Genomic DNA, 20,087 nt, shown 5'->3' on the forward strand with positions numbered 1-20,087 from the left:
CAGGTCCAGGACCAGGACCAGGTCCAGGACCAGGTCCAGGACCAGAACCAGGACCAGAACCAGGACCAGGTTTTATCTCTCTCTCCTGTTTTAAAGGTTGAAAGTTATAGAAGGGAACTCACCATGTCTGCTGCTCCTCCTGCTCTCACTTCCTGCTTCAGGTAAATGTTGAGAAATCTTCAGAGTCTCAGGTGGATCCAGGATCCAGGGGAACTCAGACTGAACCCGGATCAGAGCAGTCCGGATCAGTTGGGTCCAGTTCAGTGAATCAGACTGATTCTGTTGATCCGAACAACATTTTCTTCTCACTTTGTTTCCTGTCTGGTTTTCTTCCTTCAGTCTCTCAACTCTCTGCAGGTGTGGGCAGGTAAAGCCCCGCCTGCTCCTTCTCCCTGTGGAACTCTGGGAAATGTAGTCCTGACACAGACCAGCTGGAGCTCCGCTGCCCCCAAGTGTCCAACATCAGGACTGCAAGCGATTTTATTTCCTCTCCAGGAAATTACACTTACGTTATATTCACGTTTCAAACATCCCTTTATTTTTCAAGATTCAAAATTAACTTTATTAACTTTATTGTCCCACAAACTGGAAACAGACAGAAAGACAGGCAGGCAGACAGGCAGGCAGAGAGACAGACAGGCAGGCAGGCAGACAGGCAGAGAGGCAGGCAGGCAGGCAGAGAGACAGGCAGGCAGGCAGAGAGGCAGGCAGGCAGGCAGGCAGACAGGCAGGCAGACAGACAGAGAGACAGGCAGGCAGGCAGGCAGGCAGACAGGCAGACAGAGAGACAGGCAGGCAGGCAGGCAGGCAGGCAGACAGACAGAGAGACAGGCAGGCAGGCAGGCAGGCAGACAGGCAGACAGGCAGGCAGACAGACAGGCAGACAGGCAGACAGAGAGACAGGCAGGAAGACAGACAGGCAGACAGACAGACAGAGAGACAGACAGACAGACAGGCAGGCAGACAGACAGGCAGACAGACAGGCAGGCAGACAGACAGACAGACAGAGAGACAGACAGACAGGCAGACAGAGAGACAGGCAGGCAGACAGACAGAGAGACAGACAGACAGAGAGACAGACAGACAGGCAGGCAGACAGACAGACAGACAGGCAGGCAGGCAGACAGACAGACAGAGAGACAGACAGACAGACAGACAGGCAGCTGTACGTTCACTGTTTGTGTATTTTCCGTCAGCCTCCCAAAATAAACCATCAGAGGTCTCAGGTCTCGGCCCTCGAGAAGCGGGGACAGGTAAAACCGGTTCATAACGTTGTAAACCGCGTCCCCCCCAAATGACTCGTTAACCCGCCGCAGACAGCCGGGCCGGAATAAGGTTCCTAACAGGCTTCAAGGCCAGAACCGAACCGTAAACAGCGGTGCGGAGCTCATTTAAAGCGCCACTTTGTAGAACAGGAAGCGTGTATTTTAGCGTTTGTGCTTTTATACGCCGCACTCGCACCTCGACGAGCACGCCACCGGGAGTCAACCCTGTGACGTGTGCTTTTATTGTGAAATGTCACACAAACAAAACAAAGACAGAAGCTTTTATTGTCCCACAGGAACTGAATGTCACCGGAGGCGCCGCCGCACACGTGTAGTGAGGACTCGGAGAAACGGTTTAAGGTGTGTTTGCAGGTGAAATCACTCGCAGCCTCACGGGCAGCTAGGCGCCTCCGATTCGCTGTTAGCAGTCACGTGATTCCGATGACGCTGCACTGCGCTCGGTATTGATCACTCAGTGTGTGTGTGTGAACTTCATTCTCACATTTTGGCTAAAAACCTGTTTCGAGGTCACGTGACCGTTGACCTTTGACCACCAACTTCTAATCCGTTCCTCCTCAGTGCGAGCGACCTTTGGGCCAAATCTGGATCCGTTGCTTCGCCGCCGCAGTGGAGCTGAAACACGTTTCTCCTCTTTGTTTGGTTTTATTCAGTGAACTTTTATTGATCCAGATCACAAACCGCCACAGTCCGGATTTAAACGTTTCGGTGAGAAAAACGCCGAGAACGAGACGGTCGCCGGGCTGCGGCGAACACGAGACGAGGCCGAGGTTAATGACAAAGTTTAATTCCAGGAAAGTTTATTTCTGTTAACTTTCTATAAATCTTCTTCGACACGCTTTCATCTCTCAAAACTCCGGCCGAGTTTTAAACATCCACAGATAATCAGCACGTGATGTGTGTGTGTGTGTGTGTGTAAAGGTCCTGAGATCGTGAGGTGACGTCTGATCAGATCTGATCAGATTATTGATGAGTTTATTGACAGGAAACAAAACGACTACAACACCGGTTGTACTTTACTAGATTTTGTAAACTTCCAAAACTTTAAAAACTTGTTAAATTCAGTCAGGTGACAAAGTCTTCAAACAAAACAAAGGAAATAATCTCTGGTTGATCAACAGACAGGAAGCTTTGACCTGCAGGTCGCACTGGTTTGTTTTAATGGGTCAAACTGGTTTACAGCTGGTTAGTTAAAACATGAAAAACACCGGGATGGTCCTGGAGAGTCATCAGCTTCGGTTTCTATGGTGACGGACTCTGAACGCCGCCTTGTTTCCTTCGGTTTCCTGCTTTCTACCTGTAAAAACTGTCCACCTGCTGAGTGTTCACATTTCAAACTAAAACTGGGCTGCTCTCTGATTGGCTAAGAGTCCGGCTGAGCAGCCAATCAGGGACGTCTGCCCAAATATGGAAAAAGAAGAAGAGCTGAAACCAAACAAGACAAACAGAAAACAGAAGATTCGTCCAAAGAAAAGACGACAAAACAAGAAAAAGACTGAACTGACGGAGAGAGAGAAGAAGAAACTGGAATAAGAGAAAGAAGAGAAGAAGAAGACAGAGCGGCTCGCCGTCGCTGCAGGCGAGATCATCAGCCTCCTCGGCCCGTCGACAGTCTGCGTTTGTTCACGGCTGCTCGCGCACACACACACACACACACACACACACACACAGGCTGGGTCACGTGATGCGGGTCACATGATGCCGTTGGTGAGGTACTGGAAGCCGTCGTACAGTTTGGTGGTGAGAGACCTCATGGACCCGTCCACCAGCTGGTCCACCAGCAGCTGCAGCTGCTCCTCCGTCAGACTCATGTGGAAACGCTCCTTCAGGCCTCGCAAGGTGCTGGAGCCGTGGAAGCAGGGCAGCTGGGTGCCTGTGGGGGCGAGAGGCGAGGGCGGGGGCGGGGGGCGGGGGGCGGGGGCGAGGGCGGGGTCAGTACAGTCATGTGAACACCAGAGAGTGTGTGTGCGTGAGTGTGTGCGTGTCCTCACCTTGCTGCATGATCTCCACTATCTGCAGGACTCTGTCCATGTGTTTCCTGGCTGCTATCAGACCCTGAAGCATCAACATCTTGTAGTAGTTAAACATGTCGCCGTCCGGACCGCCCATCACCTGACACACACACACGCACACGCACACACATTACAGCTTCAGTTTTTTACCAATAATACGAGCTCTACATAAACAAAGTCTCGCTAATATTTTTCAGAAACGTCTGTTCCGTCTGTTGGATCCATATTCTTCACATGTTCTAATCTATTTCCAGTTGTCTTATTGTCCACGCTGTCATTTTATTACGTTTATTCTGCGTCCGTCGTCCTCAGCCGCTCCTCCTGAGGTCTGTAGCCGAGCAGGAGGCCAACGCTGTAACCTTCTCTGTGCGTTTACTCACCTTTGCCTCCGCTCGCTCCGCCCCTCACATTATGCTCCGCCCTGTTCCTTAAAGACGCTACGCTGCTCTCACGCACGGGTCTCAGGTGTAGGTCTGGATTTATAGTTCGGGTCAGATTTCACCTGTCGGCCTGTAGTGTGAAACCCACAGTAACCGATCTACGTTCTTATATTACTGTGTGTGATCAGGGGCAACAATCACAGCATAAAGGTGATCCGTGAGGACAAGAACCTCCACAGTGTCTCTAGAACATCCGAAGGACCCTCCAACCTCCTCTAGATCATCTAATGTACAGATGGGTGCTGAAGTCAAATAAAACCCAACATGACCAGTAGAACCTCCTAAAGAAACACCAGAACCTCCCACAGGAACACCAGAACCTCCTACAGGAACACCAACTTCCTACAGGAACACCAGAACCTCCCACAGGAACACTAGAACCTCCTACAGGAACACCAACTTCCTACAGGAACACCAGAACCTCCCACAGGAACACTAGAACCTCCTACAGGAACACTAGAACCTCCTACAGGAACACTAGAACCTCCTACAGGAACACCAACTTCCTACAGGAACACTAGAACCTCCCACAGGAACACTAGAACCTCCTACAGGAACACTAACTTCCTACAGGAACACTAGAACCTCCTACAGGAACACTAACTTCCTACAGGAACACCAGAACCTCCTACAGGAACACTAACTTCCTACAGGAACACCAGAACCTCCTACAGGAACACCAGAACCTCCTACAGGAACACTAACTTCCTACAGGAACACCAGAACCTCCCACAGGAACACCAGAACCTCCTACAGGAACACTAGAACCTCCTACAGGAACACCAACTTCCTACAGGAACACCAACTTCCTACAGGAACACTAGAACCTCCCACAGGAACACTAGAACCTCCTACAGGAACACTAGAACCTCCTACAGGAACACTAGAACCTCCCACAGGAACACTAGAACCTCCTACGGGAACACTAACCTCCCACGGGAACACTAGAACCTCCCACAGGAACACTAGAACCTCCCACAGGAACACCAGAACCTCCCACAGGAACACCAGGAACACCAGAACCTCCCACAGGAACACCAGAACCTCCTACAGGAACACTAACTTCCTACAGGAACACTAGAACCTCCCACAGGAACACCAGAACCTCCTACAGGAACACTAGAACCTCCCACAGGAACACCAGAACCTCCCACAGGAACACCAGAACCTCCTACAGGAACACTAACTTCCTACAGGAACACTAACTTCCTACAGGAACACTAGAACCTCCTACAGGAACACTAACTTACTACAGGAACACCAGAACCTCCCACAGGAACACCAGAACCTCCTACAGGAACACTAACTTACTACAGGAACACCAGAACCTCCCACAGGAACACCAGAACCTCCTACAGGAACACTAGAACCTCCCACAGGAACACCAGAACCTCCCACAGGAACACCAGAACCTCCTACAGGAACACTAACTTACTACAGGAACACCAGAACCTCCTACAGGAACACCAGAACCTCCCACAGGAACACCAGAACCTCCTACAGGAACACTAACTTACTACAGGAACACCAGAACCTCCCACAGGAACACTAGAACCTCCCACAGGAACACTAGAACCTCCTCAGTGGCAAGTGGAAGCCTTTCTGGGATCACTGTGACACTGATCTTTTATACGACTGATGAAAACCTGCTAAAGATAAAACATGAAAGCCTTCAGCTTGATAAACTCACGTCCACGAACTCTGTGGTGAGTTTGAAGGCAGATGTTTCGAAGCCGAGGTTCTTGGGAGAACTGGACAGGATGAAGCCGAAGTCGATGTGGATGATGTGACCCTCAGCGTCCAATAGGATGTTCCCGTTGTGCCTGAGCGGACAGAGGAGGGCGGGAAGTCACAACATCATCAGGTTAAAAAAAGACTGTTATCTAATGCAATAAATCATAAACAAATCAAACATTTCAGACTCAAAGTGTGCGAGCAGGTGGAGGCAGACATGTGATGTCATCATCTCACCTGTCTTTGACCTGCAGCAGGTAACAGATGAGGCTGTATCCGGCGCAGCTCTGCACGAAGTTCCGCTGAGCGGACAGGAAGGCCTCGGTGGTCGGAGCTCCGTGTTCCTGCAGGAAGTAGTCGAGCAGAGACAGCTGGCTCTGTTTCTTCACCTGGTGGAGGGACACGGCGTTCATCACGGGCTCAATCATCCCGCTGTCCGACGACAACACCAGGATCTTGTAGGGCTTTATCCAGAGGGGGACGTGCTCCTGCTCCCAGATGGACTGCAGGCGGAGGAGGACGACAGCTACGTTTCTTATTTCATAACTTACATAACATGTAGAAGAAAATGTATTACCTAATAGTTTTATTTTATCTTAATATTGTGTTTGTTACTGTTTTGATCATGTGATGTTGGTGATGTCACAGCGTTACCTTGAGCTGCTGCAGCACCTGGAAGGCGAGCAGCTCCTGTCTCAGGTCGTCTCCACATTTAACAATAACAGACAGCAGCCTCCAGTTAGGAAAGTGACCGTAAGGAGATCCTTCTCTGATCCTCCTGCAGGGAAACACAGAGTCAGACATATATACAGAAATATATACTGTCAGACATATATACTGTCAGACATATATACTGAAATATATACTGTCAGACATATATACTGAAATATATACTGTCAGACATATATACTGTCAGACATATATACTGTCAGACATATATACTGAAATATATACTGTCAGACATATATACTGAAATATATACTGTCAGACATATATACTGTCAGACATATATACTGAAATATATACTGTCAGACATATATACTGAAATATATACTGTCAGACATATATACTGAAATATATACTGTCAGACATATATACTGTCAGACATATACTGTCAGACATATATACTGTCAGACATATATACTGAAATATATACTGTCAGACATATATACTGAAATATATACTGTCAGACATATATACTGTCAGACATATATACTGAAATATATACTGTCAGACATATATACTGAAATATATACTGTCAGACATATATACTGTCAGACATATATACTGAAATATATACTGTCAGACATATATGCTGAAATATATACTGTCAGACATATATACTGTCAGACATATATACTGTCAGACATATATACTGAAATATATACTGTCAGACATATATACTGAAATATATACTGTCAGACATATATACTGTCAGACATATACTGAAATATATACTGTCAGACATATATACTGTCAGACATATACTGAAATATATACTGTCAGACATATATACTGTCAGACATATACTGAAATATATACTGTCAGACAAACATGCTGTCAGAAATATATACTGTCAGAAATATATACTGTCAGACATATATACTGTCAGACAAACATGCTGTCAGAAATATATACTGTCAGAAATATATACTGTCAGAAATATATACTGAAATATATACTGTCAGACATATATACAGAAATATATACTGTCAGACATATATACAGAAATATATACTGTCAGACAAACATGCTGTCAGAAATATATACTGTCAGAAATATATACTGTCAGACATATATACTGTCAGACAAACATGCTGTCAGAAATATATACTGTCAGAAATATATACTGAAATATATACTGTCAGACATATATACAGAAATATATACTGTCAGACATATATACAGAAATATATACTGTCAGACAAACATGCTGTCAGAAATATATACTGTCAGAAATATATACTGTCAGACATATACTGAAATATATACTGTCAGACAAACATGCTGTCAGAAATATATACTGTCAGAAATATATACTGTCAGACATATATACTGTCAGACATATATACAGAAATATATACTGTCAGACAAACATGCTGTCAGAAATATATACTGTCAGAAATATATACTGTCAGAAATATATACAGAAATATATACTGTCAGACATATATACTGTCAGACAAACATGCTGTCAGAAATATATACTGTCAGACAAACATGCTGTCAGAAATATATACTATCAGAAATATATACTGTCAGACATAGATAGTGAAATATATACTGTCAGACATATATACTGAAATATATACTGTCAGACATATATAGTGAAATATATACTGTCAGACATATATACTGAAATATATACTGTCAGACATATATACTGAAATATATACTGTCAGACATATATACTGTCAGACATATATAGTGAAATATATACTGTCAGACATATATAGTGAAATATATACTGTCAGACATATATAGTGAAATATATACTGTCAGACATATATACTGTCAGACATATATAGTGAAATATATACTGTCAGACATATATAGTGAAATATATACTGTCAGACAGTTTTAGCTGAAGTTGAAGATGTAAAAGGAAAAGCACTGAAAGTAGTCGAAGTGGCAGCTGAAAGAGAACAACCTGCTCCTGTCAGCAGCGCAGTGATGATCACACACACTGCTGTAACCAGTGTGACGTATTAAAACTGAGCTTCAGATGACTGTGTGAAGAAATATATACTCTCAGAAATATATACTTGTGGTTACAGCAGTGTGTGTGATCATCACTGTGCTGCTGACAGTATATATGTGTGAAGGTTTTCCAGGGAACAGAGCGGCATATTCCTGGGAATTTAGAGGAAAACCTTCCACCCTGAGCTTCACCTACCGGACCTTCTCCTCCCAGGGCTCCTTCAGGGCCACAGCTGACGGGTCCTCGGGGTCCCGTTTAAAGGTGGTGGGGGCCTGAGCCAGCTGCTCCGACAGACGCCGCCTAAAACATGCGGACGACAGCGTTACACACACATTATCTGTTGTTTGATAAGATGCAGGTTCTTCTACATAGAACGACCTGACTGACTGGCAGCTGCATCGTGTCTCCAGGTGTTTTACAGGTGTGGAAGATGTTCTGCGTGTTTGATAATCTGACCCGGGATCAGGCTCCGGTTACATCAGATATACTGATGACTGACAGCTGGTCAGACTGTGACAGGTTAGATATCTGAATCCTCTAGACTGTAACGTGATTTGTGGATTCAAATTAAATATTAAAAACGTGTGTGTGTGTGTGTGTTTACAGACTAGAGGGCGAACACCCGCAGGGTCACGCTGGGCTCGGGTTCTGACAAAAATCTAGACTAGATTACGTTAACTGCGTCGGACTCGCTCTCATACAGACCTGATGTCTCCGGCAGCGATGAACACCGGCTCTTTGCTCTCCAGACTGGTGATGCTGTCCACCGAGAACTGACTGATGTTATCACAGCTGCTGGTGTGGATCTCTGGGAGCTGCAGGAGGGACAGACAGGCAGGCAGTCAGACAGACAGACAGACAGACAGACAGACAGGCAGGCAGACAGACAGACAGACAGGCAGACAGGCAGACAGACAGGCAGACAGACAGACAGGCAGTCAGGCAGTCAGACAGACAGGCAGTCAGGCAGTCAGACAGACAGACAGGCAGACAGGCAGACAGACAGACAGACAGACAGGCAGACAGACAGACAGGTAGGCAGACAGACAGGCAGGCAGACAGGCAGACAGGTAGGCAGACAGACAGACAGGTAGGCAGACAGACAGGCAGACAGGTAGGCAGTCAGACAGGCAGACAGGCAGGCAGACAGGTAGGCAGACAGACAGACAGGTAGGCAGACAGACAGGCAGACAGGTAGGCAGGCAGGCAGACAGACAGGCAGTCAGACAGACAGACAGGCAGACAGGCAGGCAGACAGGCAGGCAGACAGGCAGGCAGACAGACAGACATGCTTTCATTACATCGTAGTCCAGAAATGTTGATTTAACCATTTAAAGCACTTTGTAACTTTATTTAGAAAGTTCCTGTATAAATAAAGTTTTTATTATCAGGTTAAAGTTTCCGGTGCCGTTTGTTTGTTTGTTTGTTTGTCGGGATTACAGAACGACCACTGGCCCGATGTGAAGCCTGTGCGGCGAATGACGGGCGGATACGAACGCTGTGAGAGGCGTGCAGGAACCCGTCGTAGTTAAAGCGACCGGCGAGCTGCGACTAAACACACGGCAAAACATCACAGCCACCTCAAACACCTCTGCAGAAACAGGTGCAGCAGGTGTGTAAGAAACAAGCCATCAGCCATCGCACTTTCCCGGATTGATCAGGATTTTCCGACCGGAGTAAAAATGGAAGTAAGTAAAAACGTCTTCCTGGTGAACAACAAGCTGCCGCTTTCATGATGTTATTTCAGTCTGAGCAGGGAATGGCAGTAGCACCTGCAGGGTAAACGGCGGCGGCAGGTGAAAATCTCAGGTGATAAATATTATTTTTCAGGGATTACGGTCACATGATATATTCCACGTTTCTACTGTTTCCAATCCTAAAGTTCTACGCAGATTTCAGAAGCGGAGGAAATGTCACATCCTGTCTGAGAACACCTGTGACACTGATGACATCACATCCTGTCTGACGGGCCTCTCACCTCCACCTGCAGCTCTCCGATGTCGTCCACAGACCAGGCCTCGTCGTCGTTGTCGTAGTTGGGGACCGTGGAGAAGCTGCCGGCTCTCTGCTCCGCTGTCATGCCGCAGTCCGGCAGGTTCTCCACAGAACGAGTGCTCCTGATCCGGTTCTCCGGGATCCGGATCGGAACATTGGACGTCTCGAAGTTCTCGCACTCCAGAACCTCCACGTAGATCAGGTACGGAGCCTGAGGGGTCACAGAGGTCAACACGGGTCACATGACTGGCTGAGGTCATCGTGTCACAGCAGAGTGTGATGTCAGAGGAATATCTGGATTAGCGTCCTCAGGTAAAAACCACACCTGTGACGTGGATGGATGGACCTCGTTGAATATATGAATATTGAACTTAAACCTCTGTGTTTTTAGCATTTTGGCGACTTTAAGCCGAGCCAGGCAGCCATCTTGGCTACATACCGCTCCCAGTCGGTCTGACATGACGCATATATGCAGATTACACGTTTACATACAAGGTGTTTCACACATGCATACAGGTGTCCACACACACACAGTCACCTTGTCTTTGGAGTTCAACACCACGGCCTGCGTGTGCGGCACTCGGACCACGTGGTGGTCGAAGGCGGCGGTGGGCAGCCAGACGCGAGCCGGCAGCTTGTGGTTGAGCAGCGACAGCTCTGAGATCAGCCGCTGGGTCTTCTGCTCTTTGGTGGGCAGCGTGGCCAGACGCTTCCCGATCCCCATCAGAGACTTAATGAACTCCCTCTGAGGAGCCAGACGCACCGGCTGCAAGACGGGGGAGAGGCAGGGGAGGAGAGGGGAGAGGCAGGGGGAGGGAGGGGAGAGGCAGGGGGAGGGAGAGACAGGGGAGGGGAGAGAGAGAGACGGGGAGGAGGGAGAGAGGTAGAGAGACAGGGGAGGCAGGGGAGAGGCAGGGGAGGGAGGGGGGAGAGACAGGGGAGGGAGAGACGGGAGGGAGGGAGGGAGAGAGGTAGAGAGACAGGGGAGGCAGGGGAGAGGCAGGGGGGGAGGAGGGGAGAGACAGGGGAGGGAGAGACGGGAGGGGGGGGGAGGGAGAGACGGGAGAGGAGGGGAGGGGGGAGAGACAGGGGAGGAAGGGGAGAGGCAGGGAGAGGGAGAGACAGGGGAGGGGAGAGAGAGAGACGGGGAGGAGGGAGAGAGGTAGAGAGACAGGGGGGAGGGGAGAGAGAGAGACAGGGGGGGAGGGGAGAGACAGGGGAGGGGAGAGACGGGAGGCAGGGGAGAGGCAGGGGAGGGGGAGGGGAGAGACAGGGGAGGGAGAGACGGGAGGGAGGGAGAGAGGTAGAGAGACAGGGGAGGCAGGGGAGAGGCAGGGGAGAGGGAGGGGAGAGACAGGGGAGGGAGAGGAGCGGAGGGAGGGGGGGGAGAGAGGGGGGAGGGGGGAGGGGGAGAGACAGGGGAGGAAGGGGGAGAGGCAGGGGAGGGAGAGACAGGGGAGGGAGAGAGAGAGACGGGGAGGAGGGAGAGGCAGGGGGGGGAGGGAGGAGAGAGAGAGAGACAGGGGAGAGAGAGAGAGAGACGGGGAGGCAGGGAGAGGCAGGAGAGACAGGGGAGGCAGGGAGAGGCAGGGGAGAGGGAGGGAGAGAGACGGGGAGGCAGGGGAGACAGGGAGGAGAGAGACGGGGGACAGGGGAGGGAGAGAGAGACGGGGAGGGGGGAGAGGCAGGGGAGGGAGAGGGAGAGAGACGGGGACAGGGGAGGGAGAGAGAGCGGGGGAGGGGGAGAGGCAGGGGAGGGAGGGAGAAAGAGAGACAGTTTTTAGAGGACTCTGTGTTTGTGGTGTTAGTCTCTGCAGGCGTCTCCTCGGCCGACAGGTGAACAGGTGAAGGTTTGATCGAACACCTGCTGATCATTTTTGATCGATCGATCGGTTTGTCGGCGCTGAGATATTTAGCTCTCAGCTGCTCCACGTTAATGTGTAACATCCCGTCCGCAGGATTATCACGGGGGCGCAGTGGGCGGTCCCACCGGCTGCTCCTGCCGGCGTCCACTTACGTTCTTACTCTGACATGGTTAAGCTTAGAAACGCCTTCCGCATCAAACCGGACACACAAACACAGAGTCAGGCGGCGAGGGGGGCGGGGCATCAGCGTCCCGACCGATTCACCCACAGCTGATTGGATCCAACAGAGAAACAAAGAGTTACTGAAGTCCACAGACGCACAGCTCCGTCAGGGTTTTGGACGTTTTTATTTATTTCCATCTGAGCTGAACGTCTGGGACTTCCCCTCAATCTGAACCAGAACCAGAACCAGAACCAGAACCCACAGCCTCCAATCACACACTTTATTTCCCACAATGCACCCCGGGGAGAGAGACGTGGCGCCGGTGAACTTACGGGACGAGTCTCGTACTCCAGACTGTCGGAGCTGGAGCTGCTGTCCTGAGGAGGTCAGAGGTCAGAGCGTTTAGAGGACGAGACCAGTTTGTTCTGGTTCCGTTAAAAAACTCAGGTTTGGTTTAACGTGTCCAGATTTCTCTGCTCCTTGCAGACCAGGTGCAGGTGACTAAAACCTCCTGATCAAGGTGTTCTACATGTTTCTACATTATCAGAATCCTAAAGACCTTCTTCCTTTTATACACTTCAGGACCGGCAGTTTAAACCACGGGACACTAAACTTACTTTTCATTTAGTTTTTCGTCAGAGAGCGCTGGCCTGGTCCGAGGCTCGCCTCGGCGCCAGTCAACACTGTACAGGTACGCTCAGATAAACATTAAGCAGTGCTGCGTCAGCTGAGCCTGGCTGTTACCTCGTCCTGGCTGCTCTCCACCTTCGGGTTGCTGGCCGTTCTCTTCAGGTTGCTGCTCAGGCTGATGCTGACTGTAGCGTCCGATTTGGAGCGCTGATGTGTGCGTTTGGAGGGCGACAGGCTGTGCTCTCCTCCCAGGGGCCCGGGGCCGGCGGCGGGGGGCGTCACGGGACAGAAAGGCATCAGAGTCAGGGGTTCTCTGCGAGCTCGAGGCCCCGCAGGCTTGAGTTCGTCAGACAGGATGAGTTTCCGTAGTTTGGTTCCTCGAGAGTGCCGCTGGGTGGAGATGTGCATGTCAGAGGAGTAAGCGCCCAGCAGCCAGGCGCACTGCAGGCTGAAGGAGATGCTCTGTCTGCAGCGGTGAACCTGAAGACAACACGCAGGGGTTAAAGGCACAGGCCACACTCAAATATTACAACATGAGAAAACTGCTGAAGTTCTGCACAGGAGGAAGAAAAGAGGAAGAGGGGAAGGAAACACTTCTGAACCTGTGACGTTCTGGGCGGTTTTACTCGGTGGCTTGACTTTTTCACTTTGCAAACCGATTACAACAGACATGTAACATAATAAAAGAAAGGGGAAAAGCATAATATTAACACTTGAACTGGACCATCTCTGTGAAAACTGAGCAAACTCCCCCCCCACTGATAAAGACCATGAGAGGAGGCTGAAAGTTCCAGAAAAGGCTAGTGAGTGGACATTGAGTAAGGAACTTTTCGTCAGACTACCACCAGAATGAAAGTTCACACTCAAACATCCAAAGAAAGAGTAGCCTGATTGAATAAGCAGATTCAAAGCTGGACGCAGGTTTAACAACATGCCGTTAAGCCCCGCCCCCTGCCCAGACCACACCCACCACGTATGGCTTGATGGCGTCCCCGACGTCCTCGTCCATGTGGATGTACATGTTGAGCAGCTGCGGCAGGAAGAAGTCCACCTCCTCGTGGGGGAAACTGAACAGCCGGTTTCCGATGTACGCCTGGACGCCGGGCTCCTTCGAGTTATGCAGGTAGGAGATCGCCATGGAAACGTCGAACAGCTTGGACTCGAACAGGCGGAGCAGCCAAGACTGTTTGGAGGGATTGTGTCTCTGCCGCCGCCGGGCGCTCTTCACCGAGCCGGGGGCCGGGCCCTCGGGGTCGTTCTCGTCTTCGCGGATCTTCAAAGGTTTCGCTGCTGCGTTCAGAGCGGCGGCGGGGGGCTCCGGGTCAGCCCCCTCCCCGTTCTGTTGGCCGGTGACATCACCGTCCACCTGCTTCAGCTTCACCTTCTGCAGGACTTCCTGACACGCCCGGTGGGCCACCTCAGCATCGATCACCAGGCTGAGCTCCCCAACGCCCTCACTGATGACACCCAGAGGAGGAGTGACGGCCTGGGGGGGGCCGCAGGAGGACGAGGGGGTGGAGGGGAGGGACAGGGACGGGGAGGAGGAGATGGAGGGGGAGGGGCTGTTCTGATCAGAGGGGGCGGGGGAAAGCTCCGGCTCTGTGTCCTCCATCATGGCCGCTGGGAAGCTCCGCCCTCCTCCACTGAAACAGACGGAGAGAGAAAAGGTCAGAGGTCATCAGAGGTCAGAGGACTGTTGGTCGGACAAAACAAGACATTTGGACAGCGGGAAACTGAATTAGGCATTATTCACTATTTTACAGACAAAGTGATTAATCAATAAATCGAGAAAATAATCGGCAGATTAATCAATAAAATAATAGTTAGTTGCAGCCCTCAACGTGACAAACAAGATAAAGACACCGAACAGAGTCCAACTGCAGACGTCCTTCAGGTCTGCGAGCCAACAGGAAGAGACGTTAGCCCGTTGGAGACGCTGACGCTAACGCTGACGTTAGCCCGTTGGAGAAGCTAACGCTGACGTTAGCCCGTTGGAGACGCTAACGCTGACGTTAGCCCGTTGGAGACGCTAACGCTGACGTTAGCCCGTTGGAGAAGCTAACGCTGACGTTAGCCCGTTGGAGAAGCTAACGCTGACGTTAGCCGTATAAAGCCATGTAAAACAGATGTAATCTAAAATCTCCTCTGGAATCAAACTGAAAACAAACCTCTCGTGTGTCAGTCTTTGATTTTAGTGAATTATGTCTAAACTCAAACTGCCTTCTAATTCTGAGACCACAGGAGTTAAATTAACTGTAAAAGTAGCAGCTTGTTTGCTTTTATACTTCAGTGGCAGAAAAGGAAGTGAAGTCAGCGAACAGCGGAGAGGCGGTGGAGATCACTCGAGTCGACTCGATTACTCGTTACTGTGAGTGCAATAAAACCTTGCGAGTAAAAAGCCAATACTTTATCGACGAACATGTAGAAAGTGACATTTTAATCTGCTCTGTCCGCAGCGAGCTAGCTCGGCTAACTGCGAACTGCTACAAACAAGCTCAAACGAGGCCGCCTGCATGCAGTCGGACTGTTTCTTAGTTTGTCACGAATCTTAAAATTTGGCAAAATCTTGTAAACTTCCTGCTGACTGAGACAAAGCAGCCCCTTCCCCCTCCGCCAGGTAACTTACCTGCAGTGAGTCGCAGCCGCAGCAGAGGGAGGCGGACTGACACTGACTGATGTCTCAGTTCTTTCTAAACTTCACTCAGTGTCCCAGTCCAGGACGAAACTACAAAGATCCAGGGGTACATCAGGAAGATGGCCCCCAATGATGAACAGCTGAGTTAATACCTCAGGCAGCAGAAACCTGAGGAGGAGGAGGAGGAGGAGGAGGAGGAGAAGGAACCATCATGGAGCATGTACCACCGAGAGATGAAGATGAAGTGGCTGATAGAGAAATCCTGCCAGTGGCTGGAAAAGGCTGGATTAAAGGACCGCACAGAAGCACTAATCATGGCAGCTCAGTACAAGATCCACAGAGGCTGGGGTCGACCACGCCAGCCTGGACCCCAGGTGCAGACTGTGCAGAGACGCACCTGAGACGGTTCAGCACATAACAGCAGGGTGTAAGAAGCAGCAGGAGCAGCGTACATGGACCGCCATAAGCCAGTGGCTGGCAGAGTGTACGGGAACAGCTGCCATGAGTTTGGGCTGGAGGTCCCAGGGTCAAACTGGAAGACACCTCCTAAGGAGCTGAGATCCTGTTGGACTTCCAGATCCAGACTGACACACAGGTGATGGCTAACCACCCAGACATCGTGTTGATCGACAAACAGCAGAAGAAGGCAGCGGAGATAGACGTAATAATCCCGAGCGACGGCAGCGTCAAGAAGAAGAAGACACGAGAAGCTGGAAACACACCGAGGGCTGCGAGAGGAGCTAGAAAAGATGTGGAGCGACAGCGGTGCCGGTGGTGATGGGAGCACTGGGGGCTGTGACCCCCAAACTGGGAGAGTCCAGGTACAACATCTGGAGTCTCTGTCCAGAAGAGATAAACACAGTGCAGCCAGACGGCTGTAATCCCACTGAGCAGATTACAGGCTCCAGATTACACCGCAGAGAGCGAGGAGAGCGTTCAAAACCGCCAGGCCGGATTTGAGGTTATTTACATTATTTAAATAAATAATAAATAATAAATGTTTAAATTATACAGAAATGTGAAGCAGGTCACAGTGGTTCAACACGGCGCTGCAACTCGTGACTGTTTTCATCAATAATCTGTCAATTTATGTGAATGTGACAAACGTCTCAGTTTAACTGAGAATCTGAACAGTTTCTTGTATTTTCACTTTACTTTGACTGTCTGCGATCACTGCGGTTCACCATGGCGACAGGTGAATACAGGGCCGAGCCTCGGCTGTAAGCCGGTGGTCGTGGAGACGGTAACGCCTGCGTGTGCAGACTGAGCGCCTTCAAACAAAGAGCCGAGTCCGAGCGGGAAACTGCCAGAGCTTTATTCCTTTAACTCGTCGTTTCCCAGGCGACCGTTTCCTTGGTGGCGATGAAGACGTGCAGTCTGACTGTCACTTTACATTTAAACACGTTATTCAGCTTTAATCAGCCGGAGACGAAACGTATCGATCAGAGACAGAGAGACCAGACCGTCCGCTCTCCGTCCGGTCCGGAAACAACGCGTTCGCTCTGGAAACGCCGTCGAGGTTCAAATACAGTCGAAGTTTAGACTTTCGGGATCAACGGCGTTCGGCTTCGTTTCAGCTGCTTCAACAAACGCAGAGAATTTAAACAGTCGGTGAAACGCTGTTCAAGTCCTGCTGAAACCGGCTGACTGACGCGAGTCGGCGCCGAGAGGAGACGCAGAGACCGTTACCACGGTAACTGACCCAGAGACCGTTACCACGGTAACTGACCCAGAGTTTAAGTTACCACGGTAACTGACCCAGAGACCGTTACCACGGTAACTGACCCAGAGTTTAAGTTACCACGGTAACTGACCCAGAGACCGTTACCACGGTAACTGACCCAGAGTTTAAGTTACTACGGTAACTGACCCAGAGTTTAAGTTACCACGGTAACTGACCCAGAGACCGTTACCACGGTAACTGACCCAGAGTTTAAGTCACCATGGTAACTGACCCAGAGACCGTTACTACGGTAACTGACCCAGAGTTTTCTCTAAACCGGTTTCTGGAAAAGACCCCTGGTTTTATTGCCTCGTACTGAAGTGGTTTATTATTATCATCATTATTCTGATACAGAATCTGCTGACAGTCATTTCCTTTGCACAGCCCATAAACATGTCTGATCCGGTTCCCCTAATTTACTTTTTTTACTACAGAAATGACAGAAATGTGCCGATCAGGACATTTTACAGTGTAAAAATAAACTCGTGTCTCGTTGGCATTTCTTTACTTCAGCTTGCTGTCAGCTGTCAGCTGACATGTCCGCCTACCACGTCCTCTGTGGAGGGACAGCCTCACGCTGAAGACACCAACTCCAACACAAAGTCACGCTGAGGATCTGATGTGTGAGCTCAGTGCTGAAGCTGCAGAGGACCGGGTCCTCCATCACAGGTCCGCAGGAGGACCGGGTCCTCCATCACCGGACCGCAGGAGGACCGGGTCCTCCATCACCGGACCGCAGGAGGACCGGGTCCTCCATCACCTGCGCAGCAGCACTGCCAAAAGACAACAGAGCAATCCCAAATACCTCACGTGCGCTTTGTTGTGAGCACGTGAAGCGTCCTTTGATAACAGAACATCTCGAGCTGATGATTAAAATTTAAAGATGGAACTTCAAACTCCACTAAAACATATTTAAAGACTCCTACAGTCCGATAATCCTCTTATTAGCTGTGCGCCAAGAGTCAGCTGACGTTAGCCTAGCTTAGCACAAAGCTAACTCAGACTGGAGGGGACAGAGACAGAAAATAAACCTTAAAGCTCACGAGCTTTCGTTAGCTTTTAATTAAAGCTAACCCACAGTTAACACGAAGCGGCTGTAGCGTTAGCTTTAGCCTAAAGCTCAGTTATAATAAACAGACCGTTAGCTTTCTGTAGAGGACGCAGCTACTGTTAACCAACTGACTAACCATTAGCATCAGCCTGTAGCTGGTTAGCTTACACATTCAACTGAATGCTCGTTAGCTAACTAGCTACAAGCTACACTGAACGTCCGTTCACTCTGCGGGGTTAGCTAATGTTAGCTAATGTTAGCTCGTGTTTCACGGGTTCATGTTAGCGTTAGCCGGCAACTGTTGCTAACTCCAATCAGCTGTTTATAAAGCTGTATGCTAAGCTAACGTTAGCTCCGTCGCAGTCACGGGTTGGTTCTTCAGGTTCAGTGGCGCGTCTGTGTTCGCAGGTGAGCAGCTCTTACCTGGTTACAGCTTAGTGGGTCTGAAATAATGTTTTATTCCCAGTTTGTCTCCTCCATTGATACTCTCTTCGCTCTTCATGTCAACAACTGCTAACATCCAGCAGGGGGCGCCTTCTCGTTCTTCTTCTGCTGTTTCCTGTCGGCTTCAGGTGCAGCGCCGCCACCTGCCGGACCGGAGAGGAGCCAGACTCACCACCAGGTGCAGTTTAAATCTTACAGTATAACTTATATCACCAGGTAATAATACTATATTATTATCGTACTGTTATATCACACCATTCTCTTCCATTATATGTATTATAGTACTGCAGTATTACTGTATAGTGTGTATTCACTCTACATGTCTGAGGATCAATAAAGTCTGATCTTGTCTTTTCTTCACTACATTTCAGATAATGTTGTACTTTTGTTGCATTTATCTGACGGCTGTCACTGGAAGTGAAACGATGCTCTGTTTTAAGTATTTTATTTACACTTTCGCTCGTGTGTTTTATATCGTTTTGTATTTATATTATTGTCACCGCATTTGTTCGATATGTTTTATATCTTTCGCGTTCTTGTGTTTTGGTGAGCTGAAGATAATTTTCCTCTCTGATGGACAGGAAAGTACATTTGTGAAACTAAATGAATCTCTGTTAAATCAAATTCCTTTCTTTTATTAACAATTAGGTCAGTTTCAGGTGAAACTAGCTAATCAACAGATACTCAGGTAGACTCCTCCCTGAGGGCGGGGCTTAAGTAACACAGAGTAGCTTAAATTTCGGAGTTCTCAGACCATTTTCACAATTGAGAATGACTTCCGGATGGGAGCCGAAACGTCTTGATTCTGAAAACAGCGTCCAGACGACTACGACTGAAACCTTTTCTACGATGCACCAGTCCTGGACGAATGAGGGACGACACCGCCTCCTTTCTTTTAGTGAAACCGTCGCACGTGCTTCCTTTCTTTGCTCTCAGAGTCGGCCGTAACGTCTCGCCGTAGAAGAAGAAGAAGCTGGATGAGGTTTTGTTACTTCAAGTGTTTGTAGAGAAGAAGAAACAGACTGAACGTGGAAACAGCTGCTAAAACCGAAAATACTAAAAACGGAATATTGTGACAAAAAACTCCAGGCCCATTTACTGGCTTTCAAATGCATCTCATGGTCTTCATCAGTGGACAGAGTTCTCATTTATTTATTTCAAATGTGAAGGATGAACTCCATTAAATGCATCGTCTCATTTTTAAGGAGTTAGTCGGAGGAAAACATGAGAATAAATCAAAAATAAAGGAAAAATCATTTTAAAAACACACATTACTTGTCGTTAAGAAGTGAATGAATATTTTGGTGTTTGTTGACTTCATGTCTGTTTTTGTATTTTTTAAAATAAATGTATTTAAATAAATAAATATTCGTTCACTTTAACAAATGACGTCTTTTATGGCATTAAATAA

At 49.0% G+C, this 20,087-nt stretch overlaps 2 protein-coding genes across 6 annotated transcripts in view; both read right to left on the bottom strand.

Annotated features, from left to right (window-relative positions):
• myo1eb (myosin IEb) overlaps positions 1-611 on the bottom strand; it is a 25,429-nt gene extending 24,818 nt beyond the window's left edge. The window contains exon 1 of the mRNA XM_044206720.1: positions 123-611. Coding sequence (XP_044062655.1) covers positions 123-125 — 3 coding nt within the window. The 5' untranslated portion in view covers positions 126-611. The remainder of the gene's footprint in view (positions 1-122) is intronic.
• A 1,809-nt stretch (positions 612-2,420) lies between these two features.
• On the bottom strand, positions 2,421-18,813 carry pi4kb (phosphatidylinositol 4-kinase, catalytic, beta). 5 transcript variants are annotated; one of them, XM_044206733.1, is made up of 13 exons: positions 18,656-18,813; positions 13,794-14,466; positions 12,938-13,303; positions 12,526-12,570; positions 10,704-10,931; positions 10,149-10,376; positions 8,876-8,985; positions 8,366-8,470; positions 6,124-6,247; positions 5,707-5,972; positions 5,426-5,558; positions 3,275-3,395; positions 2,421-3,156 (listed from the first exon to the last, which is right to left on the bottom strand). In XM_044206733.1, the coding sequence occupies exons 2-13, from the start codon at positions 14,436-14,438 to the stop codon at positions 2,975-2,977; spliced, it is 2,553 nt and encodes an 850-aa protein (XP_044062668.1). In that variant the 5' UTR covers positions 14,439-14,466; positions 18,656-18,813; the 3' UTR covers positions 2,421-2,974. The 5 variants fall into 5 exon arrangements, with proteins under 5 accessions (XP_044062668.1, XP_044062669.1, XP_044062670.1 ...); XM_044206734.1 differs by lacking the exon at positions 18,656-18,813 and adding an exon at positions 15,450-15,467; XM_044206735.1 differs by lacking the exon at positions 12,526-12,570.
• Positions 18,814-20,087: the final 1,274 nt, after the last annotated feature.

The sequence above is a fragment of the Siniperca chuatsi genome, linkage group LG9, assembly GCF_020085105.1.
Source record: "Siniperca chuatsi isolate FFG_IHB_CAS linkage group LG9, ASM2008510v1, whole genome shotgun sequence".
NCBI lineage: Eukaryota > Metazoa > Chordata > Actinopteri > Centrarchiformes > Sinipercidae > Siniperca > Siniperca chuatsi.